Source organism: Aricia agestis, chromosome 17, assembly GCF_905147365.1.
Source record: "Aricia agestis chromosome 17, ilAriAges1.1, whole genome shotgun sequence".
In the NCBI taxonomy this organism is placed as follows: Eukaryota; Metazoa; Arthropoda; class Insecta; order Lepidoptera; family Lycaenidae; genus Aricia; species Aricia agestis.
This window is the reverse complement of record NC_056422.1, coordinates 11903358-11920840: the sequence shown is the minus strand read 5'-3', so window position 1 is coordinate 11920840 and position 17483 is coordinate 11903358. Positions and strand designations below refer to the sequence as shown.

Genomic DNA, 17483 nt, shown 5'->3' with positions numbered 1-17483 from the left:
TGGTAGAGGGGCAGGTATAACTAAGGAGTTTAACTATAAAATATGCCGTACTTAGAAGTTAGACTATTCACTGTAGTAGATACGGGCAGCATACAGCAATGAAAGTGCGTCGGAGAAAGGTGAACACAATGAAAGAAGGTAACGGTGTTTGATTTTTTATTTTTTTCGATTTACGCCGGTCGCCGTAAATGTTTATTCAACTACATCGCTCAATGAATCAATTTAAATTACACGATAGAATGGTACTAGAACATAAATATTTTTCGTATTACTTTTAAGATCAAATAGATTATCTTTTTTACATCCTAGATTGTAACGATATCATTAATTTATTTTGTATCTTTATATTAATACAACAAATAAAAATTACACAACTCATTACAGTATATATTATATTTCAATTAATTATATTAAACCTAGAAATTAAATTTAATTACAATATAAATATCGATAACAAAATAAAGGAACTAAAGAACGATTCACTAAATAATTACAATCACAATTTCATAAAACTAACTCATTCGTTCATCATTCGACCGAAGTAAACTTCGCAAAACTTCGATATTAGAAGTCTTCGGATAGGTCGAGCGAGCGACGAATCCGATTTTAATGTGACGTCACAATAGTTTTTATTAAAAAAAACATGTGACGCACGGACCCAGAATTCCAATCCGGCCGAATAATGTTCGATCTTTGAATTTAAAATTACTATACGTATGTATATAGATTTGGCTGACAAAAATTCACAAATATCCGGTATTTTATTGAAAAACTTCGGTAACATTATGAACGTAGGAAATTTTATTTACAAAGAAAATTTGCAATCGTGAAACATGAGATTTTTACAGAGAATTCCACACCGATCACGTAACCGTACACAATAACAAATAACAAAACTTAATTAAAACGTCTCAATTAAAACTTTAACAAAATCACTAATACTGATGAGTTTGTACGAATTAGGTAAATCTATCGACTGATATCATCGATCACAAGTCACAAGAGAACAACAACTCGTCAATTTCGCAGATCGCTACTGAAAACAAAGTACCCGATGGATTTTGACCTTTTGGCACATTTATCTAGTATGGATACACAGAAAATAATAGGATGAACCTTAATCTATTGTAACTAATAATATAGCATTCTATTAAAAACGAAAAACAAAGGCATTAGATAAAAGTATTTTTAACAGATTTCTGTTAAAATGTAATTAGGTATACATATTCAATGAATATAATTCGTTATTATATAAAATCCCTGTAATAATATATTGTAGTGACGTGACGCTAATGAAGACTACAACCCGGTATGCATTTTCAAAATTGGAATCCGCTCGGCGCAAAATATTTATTTCGTAAATTAACGAATTCGTAATTGCAAAGATCGAAAACTTTCTTCGTAAAATTCTCTCGCCGAAAGTAACTTTTTCTGAAAAACACCTTGATATGTTCGAAATTTTGTAAGACAGCTGAACCTTTGTCTTGAGGGCTCAGAAAAAATGAAGGCCCATTACATTTGATGTATTGTATGTAAGACGTACCAATATGTTATGTGTTTCAGAAACATGTTACCTTGAAACGGAACATTAGTATATTAATAAGGGTCATTTTCGAGCGAAATAGCGTATGTTACATTCGCGAAGTGGACATTCTACGCCGAGGGACCCACGACTGTGATTATGTGTTGTATAACAATACAAAATAGAGTCGAAAATAGTGTTCAGTCTTCTGTTAAGAGTTATACGGTTCCATTTTATCCACGACTATATTAATTTACTTTTGTAATAAATCGTCTATTGCACTACTCGTTAGTGATGTAGACGCTCGTAAAAACAAATAAGAACTAGTGTTGCGAAATGTCCCTCGAACTGAACCAATTAAGGAGTAACGATGAGACTTGTGATTCGTCACGTTAATTCTAATTCAATACGAAATCATTGTATACAATTATCTAAGCCATGGGGTGTCAGACCACGCCTATACTAACTTTCACATTATTCACTAAAATCTTGAAAGCTCCTTTTTATTTGAACATCGAGTGCAGATACTTTATTTGTCTATACCTGGCGCGCACTGTCCTTCTATTGCGGTACTAATAATGGGGTCTTTGTTTTATCGGAGTGTAATCAAAATAATGCCTACGTCACGCCAGACCACCCGTGCTGGCGCTCGGCGGACGGCGGTCGGGGACTCGGTCTTTTCGGATTACGAGATAATTAGTTTCACTGTTGTCTATTCGGGGAGGAGTCACGTGGAGCGGGTGCAACAGATCGTGTTGTTGACTAGTGCGTCGCGGACCTACCGACTGCGCGAATCGCGGCGCGAGCGACCGCGACGGGCGCACAGTTTCACTTCACTAAATCTACAACAATTACAAATACACTACTATTTACCGTTTTAGACACGTTATGTCCTCTTATTTAATGGTTAATTAAAATTTATAATCCATTAATTAACTATTTACATTTAAAATTGTCCTCGATTATAACTACAATGAACATTTACAAACTTTGGTGACGTGCGCTCGCATGCGTCAGTATAGAGTGCTAGAGCACGGGAGAGGGCAAGAGTCTTCGAGTAAAATCGTAACCTTAGATGATATGAACTATTACCTAGGAGAATTAATCGTATGGAATGTAAAATGGAATTTCAACAACCGCCGGGTCCTAGTTTAATATAATACAACGATACGTATGCCAAATAATGCGAATAGAATTTAGGGACCTAAAAAGCGGCAAAGAGATCAAACATCAAATCTACGTCCTCGGTGCTGGCGAACGTTTCTTCATGAAAAAACACGGCCCTAAAACTCGGCGATAACAACCGTCTGTCGTATTGCACTCGTAATAAATAATCGCCCTACACATTTACAATATAAACACATTTCAATTTCACTAGTATAATAATATATAAATATGGACATCTTGCGTCTGTACACGATGCGTGAAAAAAACTACGTCGCTTCGACTAACAATAAAGTTTTGGCTAAGTTTGGCGATTGCATGTCGTGTCGCGTCGCGCGAGACCCCGGGAACGTGTGGTGCGGCGAGCTAGCAGCCGGCGGATTACTCCTGGCCGTTGTGGTGCAGCAGCGTGCGGTTGTCGGGGGGGTGCGGGGGCAGCGCCGGCGCGCGGTACGAGTCCCCCTCCTCGTCCGCCGAGTTCTCCTTGGACCTGTCGCTCTTGCAGTCCTCCTCCTTCGTCACTCCCGACAGCGAGTCCAGCGCCATGGGCATGGACTGGTACAGCTCCCTCGTTTTGTCGTGAGGCAGTAGATGCAGCATGTTGAGCGGCATGGGGAACCCCGGGGGGAACTCCGGGTAGAACCCCTGCTGGAAGGGGTTGAACATGGGATTCGAGGTGATGTCGGGCTCCGAACTCGACGGCCGCTGGCTCGAGTTCTGGTGCTCGTCTTTGTCGTGTTTATTGGGGTGGTTGTTGTTGTTGTTGCCGGAGTTGAGGTTGAGGACCTCGAGGGGTCCGCCGATGCAGTCTTTCCTCAGCTGCTCCAGTTTGAGGCTCTTCCCGTACTTCCCTCGGACGTACATGAGGAGGGAGTTGTAGGGGATGCCGAATATTCTGGAGGCCTGACTCGTGGTCATCTTCTTGTTCCAGACGTGTTGAAGGGCTTCAGTCAGCTCCGCGTTGGTCCAGGACCGGGGCGGGCCCCCGCGAGGCGCGCTGTGCTGTCCTTTCGGTCGCCCTGCAAGGAAGGAGGCTATTAGATTCGTGATAACTTTATCCAGGGTCAAATTGGAAAATGGAGTTATTGTAGCAAGTTACAAGTTTGATGTCCCTATATTACTTGAAGTCCCTATTTGCGAATATTTTCAGTGATTAGAACCGTAATTTGAGGTTTGACTGCAACAATGTGCAGTTCCCCCCAAGACTCACGGTATATGCCGTGCGGAGGTAGTACTTAGCTATCTAATGACCGTGTTTTGGCAGCGACACACGGCGAAATGAGCAGGTCGCGACACGGCGACTCGTCATTAGTTCACCGAGACACGCGACAATTCTACGTACAGTCGGTGCCACCATATAAACCGTCCATTAGCATTTAGCTCCGATGTGGTTATTCGCTAAACGTACACCGGAGACGTCGCCACGTAAAACTCGATCGTACCCGACAATTTAAAGATGGCCTCGTATTACCTAAAATTTTATGGAAATTAGTTTTTCTTTTAATAGTTGTCGGGTCACGCGAGCTCGCGGAAATGAATAGTGTTGTGCCTCGTAGGGATGGGCCGATCGATCGGGCGCTGTCTATCGTCGCCGCTCAGCATTGTAAGCATACGTTACCTCCGTCTGCCCCCCTAGTATATCAGATCGTCTTAATAAACATTCCCTCGAAACAATGCCCGTTTAACATTTTGCGATTGCGACGTCGCTGCTCGCCTATTATTCCGCTTCGAATCAGTTTATTATTTAATAATATATTGTGTATGTGGGCTATTAGAGTTTAATAATGGTAGTTATACTTTATAGCGAATTTAATAGTTGCCTTTTACGACCGTTCATTAATGCTACTGGAAAATGATCTCCAATGAAATATAAATTAGCGATACGTATTTACTATCGTCAAATGATGATAGCTAGTATGATTAATAAGGATAGTCAATTTCTCATGCTTTTTAAATACTACTATTAAATACTTACCTATTAATTTAACGTCTGTTGTAAACTTAATAAGTTTAGTAAATATTAGTTTTACGAAACTTATATCACCTATTTATAAATCAAATATTTAGAATTTTAATTGATAAATGATTATTTTGCATTTCTAAAGTAAAATTTATTTATCTACACTCTACTGTCTACACTATACACAGCCTTGTGTTTTAATAATCGTTACCTAGTTTTAACGCTTTGGCCCTTTGCATTCGCCGTTCGTAAATAAAATGTTACGCACGAAACTAGACACTTTGGAATCTCAAGTAGGTAGAGTGTGAAAGTTAGAAAATGACGGCAAATTGAACTTTTTCATGTCTTTTTTAGCGCGCACGACGTACATGCAATAAATTCTTTTGATTAATGATTTACATTACTTATACGAGAGCTTCTTAAGGTTTTCGGATTGGAAGTTATGAGAATGAAATGTCATTCGACAAGAAATTGAAATCATTCACTCTTTCCTTGTTATTTTTGTGCGTCTATAATTTTTTATGACACTTAAATTTCTTTTTCCATTCCCAATGGAATGGTATATATTTTTTTAAAATGTCATTGAAAGTCTACTTTTTGTTTTTGACAGATTGTAATCATTCACTCATTTCTCCTTCTTTTTTTATTTTTTTTTAAACTTACATTTCTTTTTGACATTTGTGAAGAGTTGCGCGTCTAGCGGCGGCGCGCGGTGCTCCACATCCATCAGCGGGTACATCTTGTGGTCCATGCCGGGGGGGAACAGCCCGAGGGGGGTGTCCATGCCGAACACTGGAACAAACAGACAAATATTTTTTATTATTAAGTATGTAAAAAAAGCAAGCTGATGTGTGGAAATTAATATTATAAATACGAAAGTGTGTCCGTCCGTCTGTCTATCTATCTTTTACCCTAAATCGCTGAGCCGTTTAGCTTAAATTTGGCATGGAGGTACTTTGAGTCCCGGGAAAGGACATAGGATACTTTTTATTTTGGAAAAATGTGCGATTCCCGCGCGATAAAGTAATTTTGGCGCAACGTAGTTGCAAGCGTCATCTAGTAATATAATTAATATGAAGGTGCAAGACGACGAACTTTTATAATAATTTATTTCCTTATTTCACAATTTTTTACATACACAAAAGAGATGAGATCCACCTAGTAAGTATCTTGAGGCACTTGTGTCAGGTGGACTCGCCCTTCCATAACTATTACAGTGTTACGCGTAGTACCGTCATACGTAGACGGAAATGTCAACAAAATGGACAAAATACAATATTATACGTAATAGCCTAATAACGTAACCTATTTAATATTTTAAGACGAAAAAATATGTGAAATCTCGATTACATTTCATTTACATATAAGTTATTATAATAAGAGAATTCTAGTTCGTCTACTCGATACTAGATGGCGTAACGTGCATCAAACGGGTAACTAACCGAAACGTTTCGTATTACCACAATTCTTTCCTATTTAAACCAATGATATTTTAATATTTTAACAAAAGTTTTGTAATAAGGCGCACGAAGAGGAAAGCCAACATATAACTTCCGTCCGCCCACAATACTCGGCGAATGGGGAAAATAAATATTTTCATTCCTCTCCAGATTGTACTAATGAAAATGCTATCTAAATAGCGGAGTTTTACATACTACTTCAGTTAAGTTAGTAGTAAGTCATTCTGTATAGATATCAATATGGATTGCATGCCATTTGCAGTCGAAAACTCGACATAATAAGTCTGTATTGTATTGTCCAGTTTTAAAAGTTACGTCTTGGTAAATCTTTCGATTAAAAAGTTTTGGATTAATTTAATTAAGCTTTAATTTTGCGATAACAACAACAGACTCAACAATATTTTTAACTTTTTTCACTAAGTTGCAAATTAAAAAAAACTTACGTAACTGACAAAGTTACGGAATCCTCAAACATTCGAATGAATTAAAAGAAAAAGCAATTATGAGTCCGATAAAGTAAAAAAGATTCATTGTTTAAAATAATGAATGCGGGATTAAGAGACGGTAAACTGTAGGTGTCGTCCGTTGAACCAAATGCGACGAATCGATACCTTCGCTATTGTATACTTACTAGTAGGTACAGGTGTTTTGAGCTATCGTTGCACAGATTTCAATACTTAGCCCCAATTTCACCAACGACTAAAGTTTAGTATTTAGTATCACGTTACCTCTTTCGTTTTTCTTATGAATGAAAGAGAAGACACGACATTTTAACAAGCCGTTAACACTAGTAGTTGGTGAAATTGGAACTAAGGATGAGCTACGGGCTACGGCCCAGGAGGATAAAATTATGGTAGCAGTACTTGAAACTTAAAACCTAATTATTTTACAAACTAGCAAAGGAAAACACGCACAAGTGACAGACAATATAATTGCGTCTTAATTTTTTCCTAAGTTTGATTGCGTTTTGGATTCCAAGAATACTGTTGCTATTTGCTACGGTAATTTGAATAGTAACTTATCTATCCATAAATACTTAGGTAATAATATTATAAATGCGAAAGTGTGTCTGTCTGTCTGTCCGTTACCTCTTCACGCCAAAACTGCTGAACCAATATTGCTCAAATTTGGTACCGGGAAAGGACATAGGATACTTTTATTATTATTATTTCGAAAAATGTATGGTTCTCTCGCGAATTTTGGTGGCAACGGGGTCGCGGGCGTTGCATTCATAGCTAGTACTAGGTAATACAATAATGCCGCGGCCGCACATGCGTCTATCGTACGAAGCTTCGTGCTATGAGACGATACGTTCGTTTTAAGCACGAAGCGCTACGCAGGTGCGGCCCGAGCATAATACAATACATTTGTTTTTCCAGCATCGTAAAAATGACTCATGGCGTGATATAAGTCCTTTGGGCTTTAGGTAACACGTATTTCTCCTCGACATGTGTAAATAAACGATGATAAATTAGTGAGAAATTATTCTCGATCACGACGATTCTCAAACGAAAAAAAACGATATTAAAAATAGATTTTCCAAAGACCTCAGACCATGAAAATGCAAAGACCGAATGGTTACAACAATTCCTAAGTATTTCATTTTAGGTGTTAGTTGTTACCACACGGTCGTTTGTAGAAATTTAAGCAAACATTTATCGTACCGAGAAAATGTTAAATAAAAATGTAATATCGAAGTAAAATAATACAATAAAGAAATTACAGTGTCGTGTCAGTACGAAGGTAACGTTTTTATTGAAGTTATAAAACACAGCACACGCCAATGCGCAAGGCTGAATGCTGACAACTACTTAGTTATTGTTATAAAAAAACACAACATAGTTCTTATTTTAAATTATTTGACAAGACAAGTCCAATTATTTTTTTTCAATTTGATACATTAGTGGCAAAGTATTTTACAAGATTATAACAACTTAAGTAGCATTTTCAATTATTACTTTTTAAATTTTCATTGTGAATGCAATATAATCTATATTGCATTCACAATGAATGCGTCTATACAAATGCCTTGCATAGGATAAAATTGCAGATCAAAACATGTGGGCTTCGCTTATCTGTCCTGGAAGGTCCGGGTGTGCAAAGTGAACGGCGGCCTATAAAATAAACACTAAAATGGCCGCGGCGATTATACAATATGTATTAAAACTCCTAATAATTGGCTTCCTGCACATATATCGTCGTAGGCTCTAATTAACAAGTTTACTACACCTGCATAAACACAGTGTACGTATACTCTGTGGTCTAATGTGTGTATTTATATTATCTGTGGTTATGAAATATCCTTCTTCTTCTATGTTATTAAGTACGTTATCTGTAAACTGCTGTCAAAGAAAATTCTAGGTTTAATGTGAACGGTAGGAACTTTATATCATTGCAAGGTGAATATTTAAGTACCTATCTAGTGTTAGACTAAAATCTATAAAACCGAATATGGGTTACGTACGGTAATTTAATGTCAGGCTAATTTCTTTGTATGTTATCAGCCAGCATTGTCCTCACCTACCTTGCTTGTAACGGGAATCGAACCCACGACCTCGAGTCGAATGCTAAAAGAGATTTCAACTTTATTGTTATGCACCGTTTACTGAATGCCTAATACAACTAATCTAATAAGCGACGAATCACGAAAGTGAGAATAGGCTTCAGGCTTTCTAGACCTAAGTGATTTTCTATTCAAAATTAGTTTTTTAAATGAGTTTAGATTACTAGAATAGGTAGCTTGCGGTCAGTCAGGCAGCTGCTTTCTAAATTGTCTCCGAAACTGGTCGAGCATAAACAATTACGACACAGCATTTTCCGCCTTTTCCGATACTTATTGTAGAGGAAAATTACGAAATCTTTTAAGAGGCCCATTCACTGCAGGACTGCCGTGCAGTCCTGCCATGAATGGGCCTTTTTACAGAGTAACTATCCTTCAATGATCCTCGGCAAATAACAATGTTTTTTTTTAATATGGGAAAGGTATTAAATATTATTATAATAAGGCGCTTGCGATGAGTTATGTCAAATCTTAAAAACAATCGTCAAATCCTATTATTTTTACTCCTCTAATCACTAATGTCTAAAATACTCGGGAAATATTTCTATGATAACTCAAGACGATCCATAATAACAACACAGTGTATTCAAATATAGAAAAGCGATCATAATATGGAACACAACAAAACAACATTATGAACACTGTTCCATATTTGAGCACTTTGTGTGTACAGCCGAGAGTGAACGTTGTTTATAACAAAGTTAGAGTTCGATCGATACGTCGCCCCATATGAAATGGAAAGTTCAACCCTTCCACACGTTCATTCACGAGTCTCCCCCTCACGCGTGTCCCCCTCACGTGAAGGGTTAAGGTTAAGGGGGGCCCATTCATACGGCGGGACGTTGTCGGCGGTCAGGCCGCGCGTGTCATCCTTACACATCCTGTTTTCTATGCGTAAACAACAAAATAACTCATGTTGTGATCTCGCAATTTTTTCATACCATCGTGTTTTTTTTTCAAATTAATTAAGTTCATTGTGGAGATGAATGATACGTTTTAAATTTATGTGTATGTATGTACGAATGAACGGCTCTGCTAAACAATCGAGCGATAACTGTATCGCTGGCACAAACACCAGGTATCTTGCAATTGAAAATATTATACTCTTCACAAAAACGTAAACACAAATAGCCATAAGCATGGCCACCATAATGCTAAATTATCATTTCGTTTACGTTAAGCGTTAATTCATCTAGTTACACGGTTATAGAATAACGAGGCATAAAGATAATTTTACTAACATAATATTTTATTTAAGCCTTTACTAACAAATGAGTCTATGTAACTTGATATAATAAACTATTTCATTTCATATAACATAATTTTTGACATTTTATATGACATTTAAGTGTGTCAATTCGCCACTTTTATAATTTCTTAAAAAAAAAATACACAAAATGCACGGTATCCGGTCTAGTCTATAACAGTAAACGTTAACCGAATCTAGGTCGTATGGAATCAGCATTAATTATCTCTAATCTCATGATAGTGTACAAGGACTCGAAAGTAGAAGAATCGGGTTTATTGTAGTGTCGATGTTAGTAATTAGATATAAGGTCGATCTATCCTTGCATTGTTCGAGACATCGCGTGTCCAGTGTAAGTCCCCGATACATAAATCATGGTGTATACTAGTGACATGGAGGAGACCTTGAGCCATTTGTAAGCGTCTTCGTACAGAAGTTGTTTTTTTTTTAAATCGAAATCTGTCTAAATATTGCATGCGTGTGTCACGCAAAAAACGTAGAGACATCCATACTCATAATATTTTTTACTTATATTAAACTCATATAAACTTATATATGTATAAATAAATAAACTTATAATATTATATAAATACAAAAGTGTGTCTGTCTGTCTGTCTGTCTGTTACTTCTTCACGCCCAATGTAGAATATTACTGTATCACTCTTTATAAAATCCACTACACCCAAACCGCTAAACCAATTTTGCTGAAATTTGGCATGGAGCTACTTTGGTTCCCGGGAAAGGACATAAGATACTTTTGGCCCGGAAAAATGTACGGTTCCCGCGCGATAAACGAGTTTTGGCGCAACGGAGTTGCAGGCGTCCTCTAGTATTTTATAAGCGTCTTCGTACAAAAGTTATTTTTTTTAATTTCAACGAAATTTGTCAAATTTATTGCGTGCGCGGTGCGCGGATACCTATGTGTGTTACGCGTAGTAATAATTTCCGTGGTAAAAAGTAACCTGTGTCCATCTCCGTGGTTTCATCTACTTTTCTATAAAAAAATTGATCCAGTAGTTCCTAATAGATGCATTGAACAAATACGTTATAACTCATACATAATAGCACAATAGACAACTACCAGTAGTTCGACTGCAAAGAAACGGACAGGTTTCAATATCTGTCAAATTCGTCGGGTTTCACTAGGATTATGAACGGAATGTGCCTCGCGCTGGCTGGTATAATTTATTTTTAAATATTTAAAATAAAGATTTCAAAATTGGATTCTGACAATTTTAACCGCATGTGCCAAAACACAAACAACAATACGACCAAAGAGGAACACGTCCAGCGAATATGTCGTAGTTTTAAATTCGTAGGTAACATGTTAACAACCCTAGCGACGATTTTCGTCATAATACGTCAAATTTAAAAATTTCAACATCAGTTCTAAGTCGGCATACTCTATCATACTGTCTACTCTGATAATAGTATAATATTACTAGCTGTTGCCCGCGACTTCGTCCGCGTGGACTTCAGTTTATAGCGCGCGATGTCAACAAAATTGGTGTCAAAAGCTTTTATAAAAAAACCCTGGTACCCATTAAATCAATACAGCTGTGCAGTGTGCAAACAATAAGTACTTCATTTTTGTATGTTAAACTTTATATATTATGCCAAATTTTAAAGCTTATTTAGCCCCCCAATTACACAACTTTACCCATAAACTATTTATCATTGATAGGTTTAGCCCCAATTTCACCAACGTCTGTTAGTGTTAACAGCTTATTAAAATATCCTGTCTTCTCTTTCATACATATGAAAAACGAAACAGCTAACGTGATACTAATTCGAGCATTAACTTTAACAGTCGTTGGTGAAATTTGGTATTAAGGTTACGTCACTGCCTGCACAGATAAAGTACTGAGTTATTTAATACCGTAGAATAGATATAACAATCGAAAAAAATCGAGACTTAAATGTAAGATGATACCACCTCTTATAGAAAGAATTTTGAGCAAGCGTCAGCGCGATGTAGAAGACGCACGGCGCCATCTATTATGAATTTTTTGAACAAATTTACGACCCTTACAACCCTTTTTTCCAGTAAAAAAGTAGCCTATGTCCTTTCTCAGGCTTTAGACTATCAGTATACAAAATTTCATTACAATCGGTTCGGTAGTTTTGGCGTTTGGCGTGAAAGCGAGACTGACAGACAGACAGACAGACAGAGATACTTTCGCATTCATAATATTAGTACAGATTATGTGCACACTGCACAGCTGTTTTTGGGTATTTTGATTAATTAAGAGGATTCCACACCGCCCTTTTTTCCATACAAACGTTGTCCCTGTTTCCTCCCTGGATAATGCTAGTAGAGTTATATTTTTTTTCCTGAATATCTACGGCCACTAATACAATGTCCCTATGTTTTATTTTTTTTTCATAATTTAATTATTAAATAAGATATGAACGTTCAAAAACCCAAAGAAATGGCCAGATTTTCCACTGTGTTCAAACGTCCAGAAAACAGATTTGGCTAGATTATACAAAAAAAGCAAAACAGGAACACAGCTCAAGCCTTTTTTTAATCTTTAATGAAAAAAGTACTTAAATCGGTTAAGTTTTGGAGAAGGAATCAGGGGACAACGAATCGTTGATTTTCTGGATTTTCTGCAGTTGTCTCTATCGCGTTCTGCGGTATAGGCTTGAGGTAAGGGAGACAGCTATAGATATTACACGTACTTTTTTTTCATTTCTCTAGCCGCTGTTGTATCCTCTTAAGGGCCGCGCTACACCGGAATGGCAGCGGCGAGGCGAGCACTTTCAGCGCTGCCATTCCGGTGTAGCGCGCTGCGCGGCCCTAAGAGGGGTACCACTTACCAGGGTTTTAAAAAGTTTTTAAATTTGACACAAATTTTGTTGACACCGCGCGCTATAAACTAAAGTCCACGCGGACGAAGTCGCGGGCAACAGCTAGTTATGAATAAAAACAATAATATATAATAAAGTAGGTATGATTAGTTCTGTTATAATAATGAAGTAAAAAATAAAGCGCCATCTGTTTTCATATATTAGAATTAAAATGTTGATTGCATTGATATATTTTCTGGATGGAATATAGGCCAACACAACACACTCGAACTCCTTAGAAATGCAGTAGGAGTTCTATAAGATAAGATAGATTGATTATTATTATAGCAAGTGATAATATTATTAAACATAATATTCTAACGTATTAAAAACTATAAACAAAAACATAATAACTAATAAGTATGATTAGTTCTATGTTACAACGAAGTAAAAAAGCGCCATCTGTTGAATCGTATTAGAACTAAAATGTTCATATTGCATCGCGTCGATATATTTCTGGATTTTTTATAATATTATACATAAAATATATTTAAGATTTTTGAAATATTATTTTAATATACATCCAAGACCCAGGAACATTGAAAACTTTTTGTTCCGCCTGCGGGACTCGAACCCAGGACCCCCGGGATGAGCGCTGGCCACGCGCAATGCGAAGTAATTTTCATCGATATTTTCATGGAAATAAGATATTTTCCCACATCAAAATGTAGCCTATGTCCTTTCTCAGACTCTAGAATAACTGTGTACAAAATTTCATTGCAATCGGTTCAGTAGTTTTGGCGTGAAAGCGAGACAGACAGACAGACAGACAGACAGACAGACAGACAGACAGAGATACTTTCGCATTTATAATATTAGTATAGATGACATAGCTAATTGTTTCGAAAGGGAATTTTAAATTAGAAACACGTTATTCCCAGTATAGTTCCAATTAACAGTAGCGATTGCGTCGTAAACACATTGTAAAATCTTTAAAGAATCGCGATTGGCGTGTAAAAATTGTAAAATAATCAGCTATACTTGAATCCGTTTCGAGCCTTTCATAATTAGTTACAGGATCTTTATACTGATGACATAAGGTTTATTTTATTGTTACCAGAGGTAAGATAGTTTTGAACGGACTATACGTAACAATACACACAAGCTTTTCGAATTAGCGGCCGCAATTTGGATAATAGGGCTGCCACATGAAAATTTCGAGATTACTATCGAACAATAGACGAGAATTTGATTAAAATCTACATAAAATATACTAATGTGGGTATGGGTTTTAGATCAAATGAAAAGAACGAAATTACGATTAGGGTTCGGTAGTAGCCCTCGTTTTGTTTTTATTTTTAATATAATTAAAGATGAAAGTTTTTCATAAACATAGAATGATAAATAAAATATTGTAATGAAATGATTTATAATTGCTGAGTTAGAAATTAGATCTTCAAAACACAATAAAAGAAATGAGGAAATGTGTCCCATATTTCCTCGTTCCTTTTATTTTTGCCTTCGAAACATTATGCTAAAACAAGTAATGACTATATTTACATTAAAAATAATACTGTAATTTAAATAAAATAATCTTGTTAATCTGTGTGTTTAATACTTAAATAAATAAATAAGATATTACACACATCAAATCATTATAAACTTTTTTCCAATTTTTCATAACATAAAACTTGGCGCTCATCAAATTTTTTAAAGTACTTTAAGTATATGTTTTTAAGTGGTTATCGGGAAAAGTAACGATCTTCATATAATGCAAGTCAGAGATTGATCATCAGGAGGGCCCTCGATTCAACACCACTCACCACTCGTGAGTTCACATTATAACGAGCACGTGGAATTTTCACTTGCATCAGCCAAATAACTGGTGCAAGATTTTCCATGTACTTGATTTAATTTTGGTGTAATTTTTAAAGCGTCGCGTTATTGTTTATCTACACTGATATAAATGCGAAAGTGTGTCTGTCTGTCTGTTACATCTTCACGTCCATTTCCAAATATTGATTTATTTACTTATTTATTAATATAAATTATTATCACCAAACGTTACAGCGCCCGTACCACGAAACGGTTTTGTGACTCAATCAATCGGACGAGAATGCCACGTCCTGCTCTAACAACGTCATTTCACGTTTGTTAGAGTAGGACGCAACATTCTCGTACGATTGAGTCTCAAAACAGTTTCGTGGTACGGGCCCAAATTACAGATTATTATTTATTATGTATATTATTTATCGTTGTATAACTGTATTTTTGTGTGACAACCCTATCAAAAAGTCTATCTAAGAGTCATAAGACCGATCACACACGGCCTGAGAAAATAATTATAAATGAATGGCCAACATATTAATTTTACAAGCTCGCGTCTGAGCAAAGATTTAGTACTTTCCATACGCGTGTGAAAGCTCATTGTTCTACTATCATTACTCGCCAATAGACGTTATTCAGAATCTATTTTATCTGGTAGAATTTTCGTGTTCCATCTGGAGGTTAAAATGGAATACCTTTTAATACGGAACAATCAATATAAAGCGTTTTGTTTCGAATATGGAATAGGTAATTTTATTTTTAAAACTCTTTTGCGCTAAGTTTTAATTTTGAAGTCGACTTTGGATCAGATTTCAGATTTTCATAAAAAGAAAAACCTTAATTGAGGTAAAGTAACAAAACTTTCTTATTACGTAATCGATCGTAATACTTTTAAGTCAGTCAAAAAGTAATACTTTTTAGACGTGGGAGAGCCAAGCTTCGGCACGAATGGGCCGGCTCGACTGGAGAAATACCACGTTCACACATTTCGCCGAGTGAGTGAGTTTACCGGAGGCCCAATCCCCTACCCTATTCCCTTCCCTCCCCTCCCCTATTCCCTTCCCTACCCTCCCCTATTCCCTTCCCATCCCATCCTTACCCTCCCTTATTACCCTATTCCCTCATAAAAGGCCGGCAACGCACCTGCAGCTCTTCTGATGCTGCGAGTATCCATGGGCGACGGAAGTTGCTTTCCATCAGGTGACCCGTTTGTTCGTTTGCCCCCTTATTTCATAAAAAAAAGGAGGTATGTTATTTGAAGAGAGTTCTTTTCTTTACTAATAATGCGAAAGTGTGTTTGTCTGTCTGTTATCTCTTCATGCCCAAGCTGCTGAACCGATTTTGCTGATGTTTGGTATAGAGATACCTTGAGTCCCGGGAAAGGACATAGGATACTTTTTATTCTGGAAAAATGTACGGTTTTGCGGGAAAACGACGGAGTTGCGGGCGTCATCTAGTATTGCCTAAAGCATATATTTAGTTGTTTCTAATGACTAACATTGAAGCATTGCAACGATAGTTGGTAGTAATAGCTACCTACATGTCCTAAATTGATACTTACATGTAACTACATTATAATAAGTAGTAATTAGAGATGACTGATAACCGACTTACTGGGTCATGGCATTACATCTAGTATTGTATAACTTTTTATTTCCGTTATCGTACTTCAAAATACCCCTTAGCCAAAATGCTTTCGCCAGTCTCGATAGCGAAGTGGAATGTTAGAGAATGTATGAGATTTGACATAAAGCATCGCAAGCGCCTTGACACCTTGCGATGCGTTATGTCAAATCCCATAGATTTTTGACATCTCACTTCGCTATAGCTAGTCAATATAAAAATAGGCCAGGAAGACCGTACGCCTTGCCGCAATAAAAGTATCTTAAGGCCCTTCCCCTACGGTGATTCCGTAATTTACCGTATTTAGAGCCTTATAAACACATAATTTGAAAGCTACAAAGTTATAATAAAATACAGCAATAATCTTCAGTAGGTATATCAACATTCTTTCCCCGTTTTAAATTTTCTATTTTTGTTGTAATGCCAATTTATTAAAATTGAAGCATACTTTCAGCATCTCCCTAGTATCACAGAATATATATTATGCTAGTATTTACAAATTACGTTTATTTGAAACACACGACAATAGATAGACAATTTCATTAACTACATATTCCCCGTTTTAATTTTTTTTAGATCAATTTTGAACTAATATAAGTAAAAAAAATAGGATTTTTGTGCGATCTCGGCAGACGGCAACGCGTCAAATGTATGGTCAAGGTCGTTTGCTCGGGGGATGGCCTTAACTGTATAATAGAACCTAGTGACTGAGCTAGCTGTTTGACCGAGCTTTGCTCGGTATTCGAACACGAATAAAATGACATTTTCTTCGTGTTCGAATACATACTTCGGGTCCTGGGAAAGATCCCAAGACTCAGTATCGTCATACTGAATTTCAGCAAAATCGGTTCAGCGCTTTGGGCGTGAAGAAGTAACAAACAAACAAACTTTCGCATTTGTAATATTAGTATGAATGGATGTATTGTAAATTACTATCTATTTGACCGAGCTTTGCTCGGTATTCGATAAAACACGAATTAAATGACATTTTCTAAAAATGATTCCTAGCTAGATCGATTTATCGCCCCCGAAACCCTCTATATACTGAATTTCAGGAAAATCGTTGGAGCCGACTCCGAGATTCCAATTATATATATATATATATATATATATATATATATATATATATATATATATATATACAGGGTGTAACAAAAACAAGTGATAATACTTTAGGGTGTGTACGTGTTCCTTGTAGAGAGTTCACTGTGAAAGTAGCAGCGCTGAAAGACCAAAATTTTTTTTCACTTTTGTATGGGGAAACTCGTGACGCTCGGGCTCTTGCCCATACAAAAGTGAAAAAAAATATTCGTCTTTCAGAGCTGCTA

The 17483-nt window shown here is 36.6% G+C and overlaps 1 protein-coding gene across 1 annotated transcript in view; it reads right to left on the bottom strand.

The window, feature by feature from the left end:
- Positions 1-408: 408 nt before the first annotated feature.
- Positions 409-17483, bottom strand: part of LOC121735351 (protein jim lovell) — a 37385-nt gene continuing 20310 nt past the window's right edge. Inside the window, exons 2-3 of the mRNA XM_042126151.1 lie at positions 5310-5438; positions 409-3705 (exon numbers count right to left, since the gene is read on the bottom strand). Coding sequence (XP_041982085.1) covers positions 3068-3705; positions 5310-5438 — 767 coding nt within the window. The 3' untranslated portion in view covers positions 409-3067. The remainder of the gene's footprint in view (positions 3706-5309; positions 5439-17483) is intronic.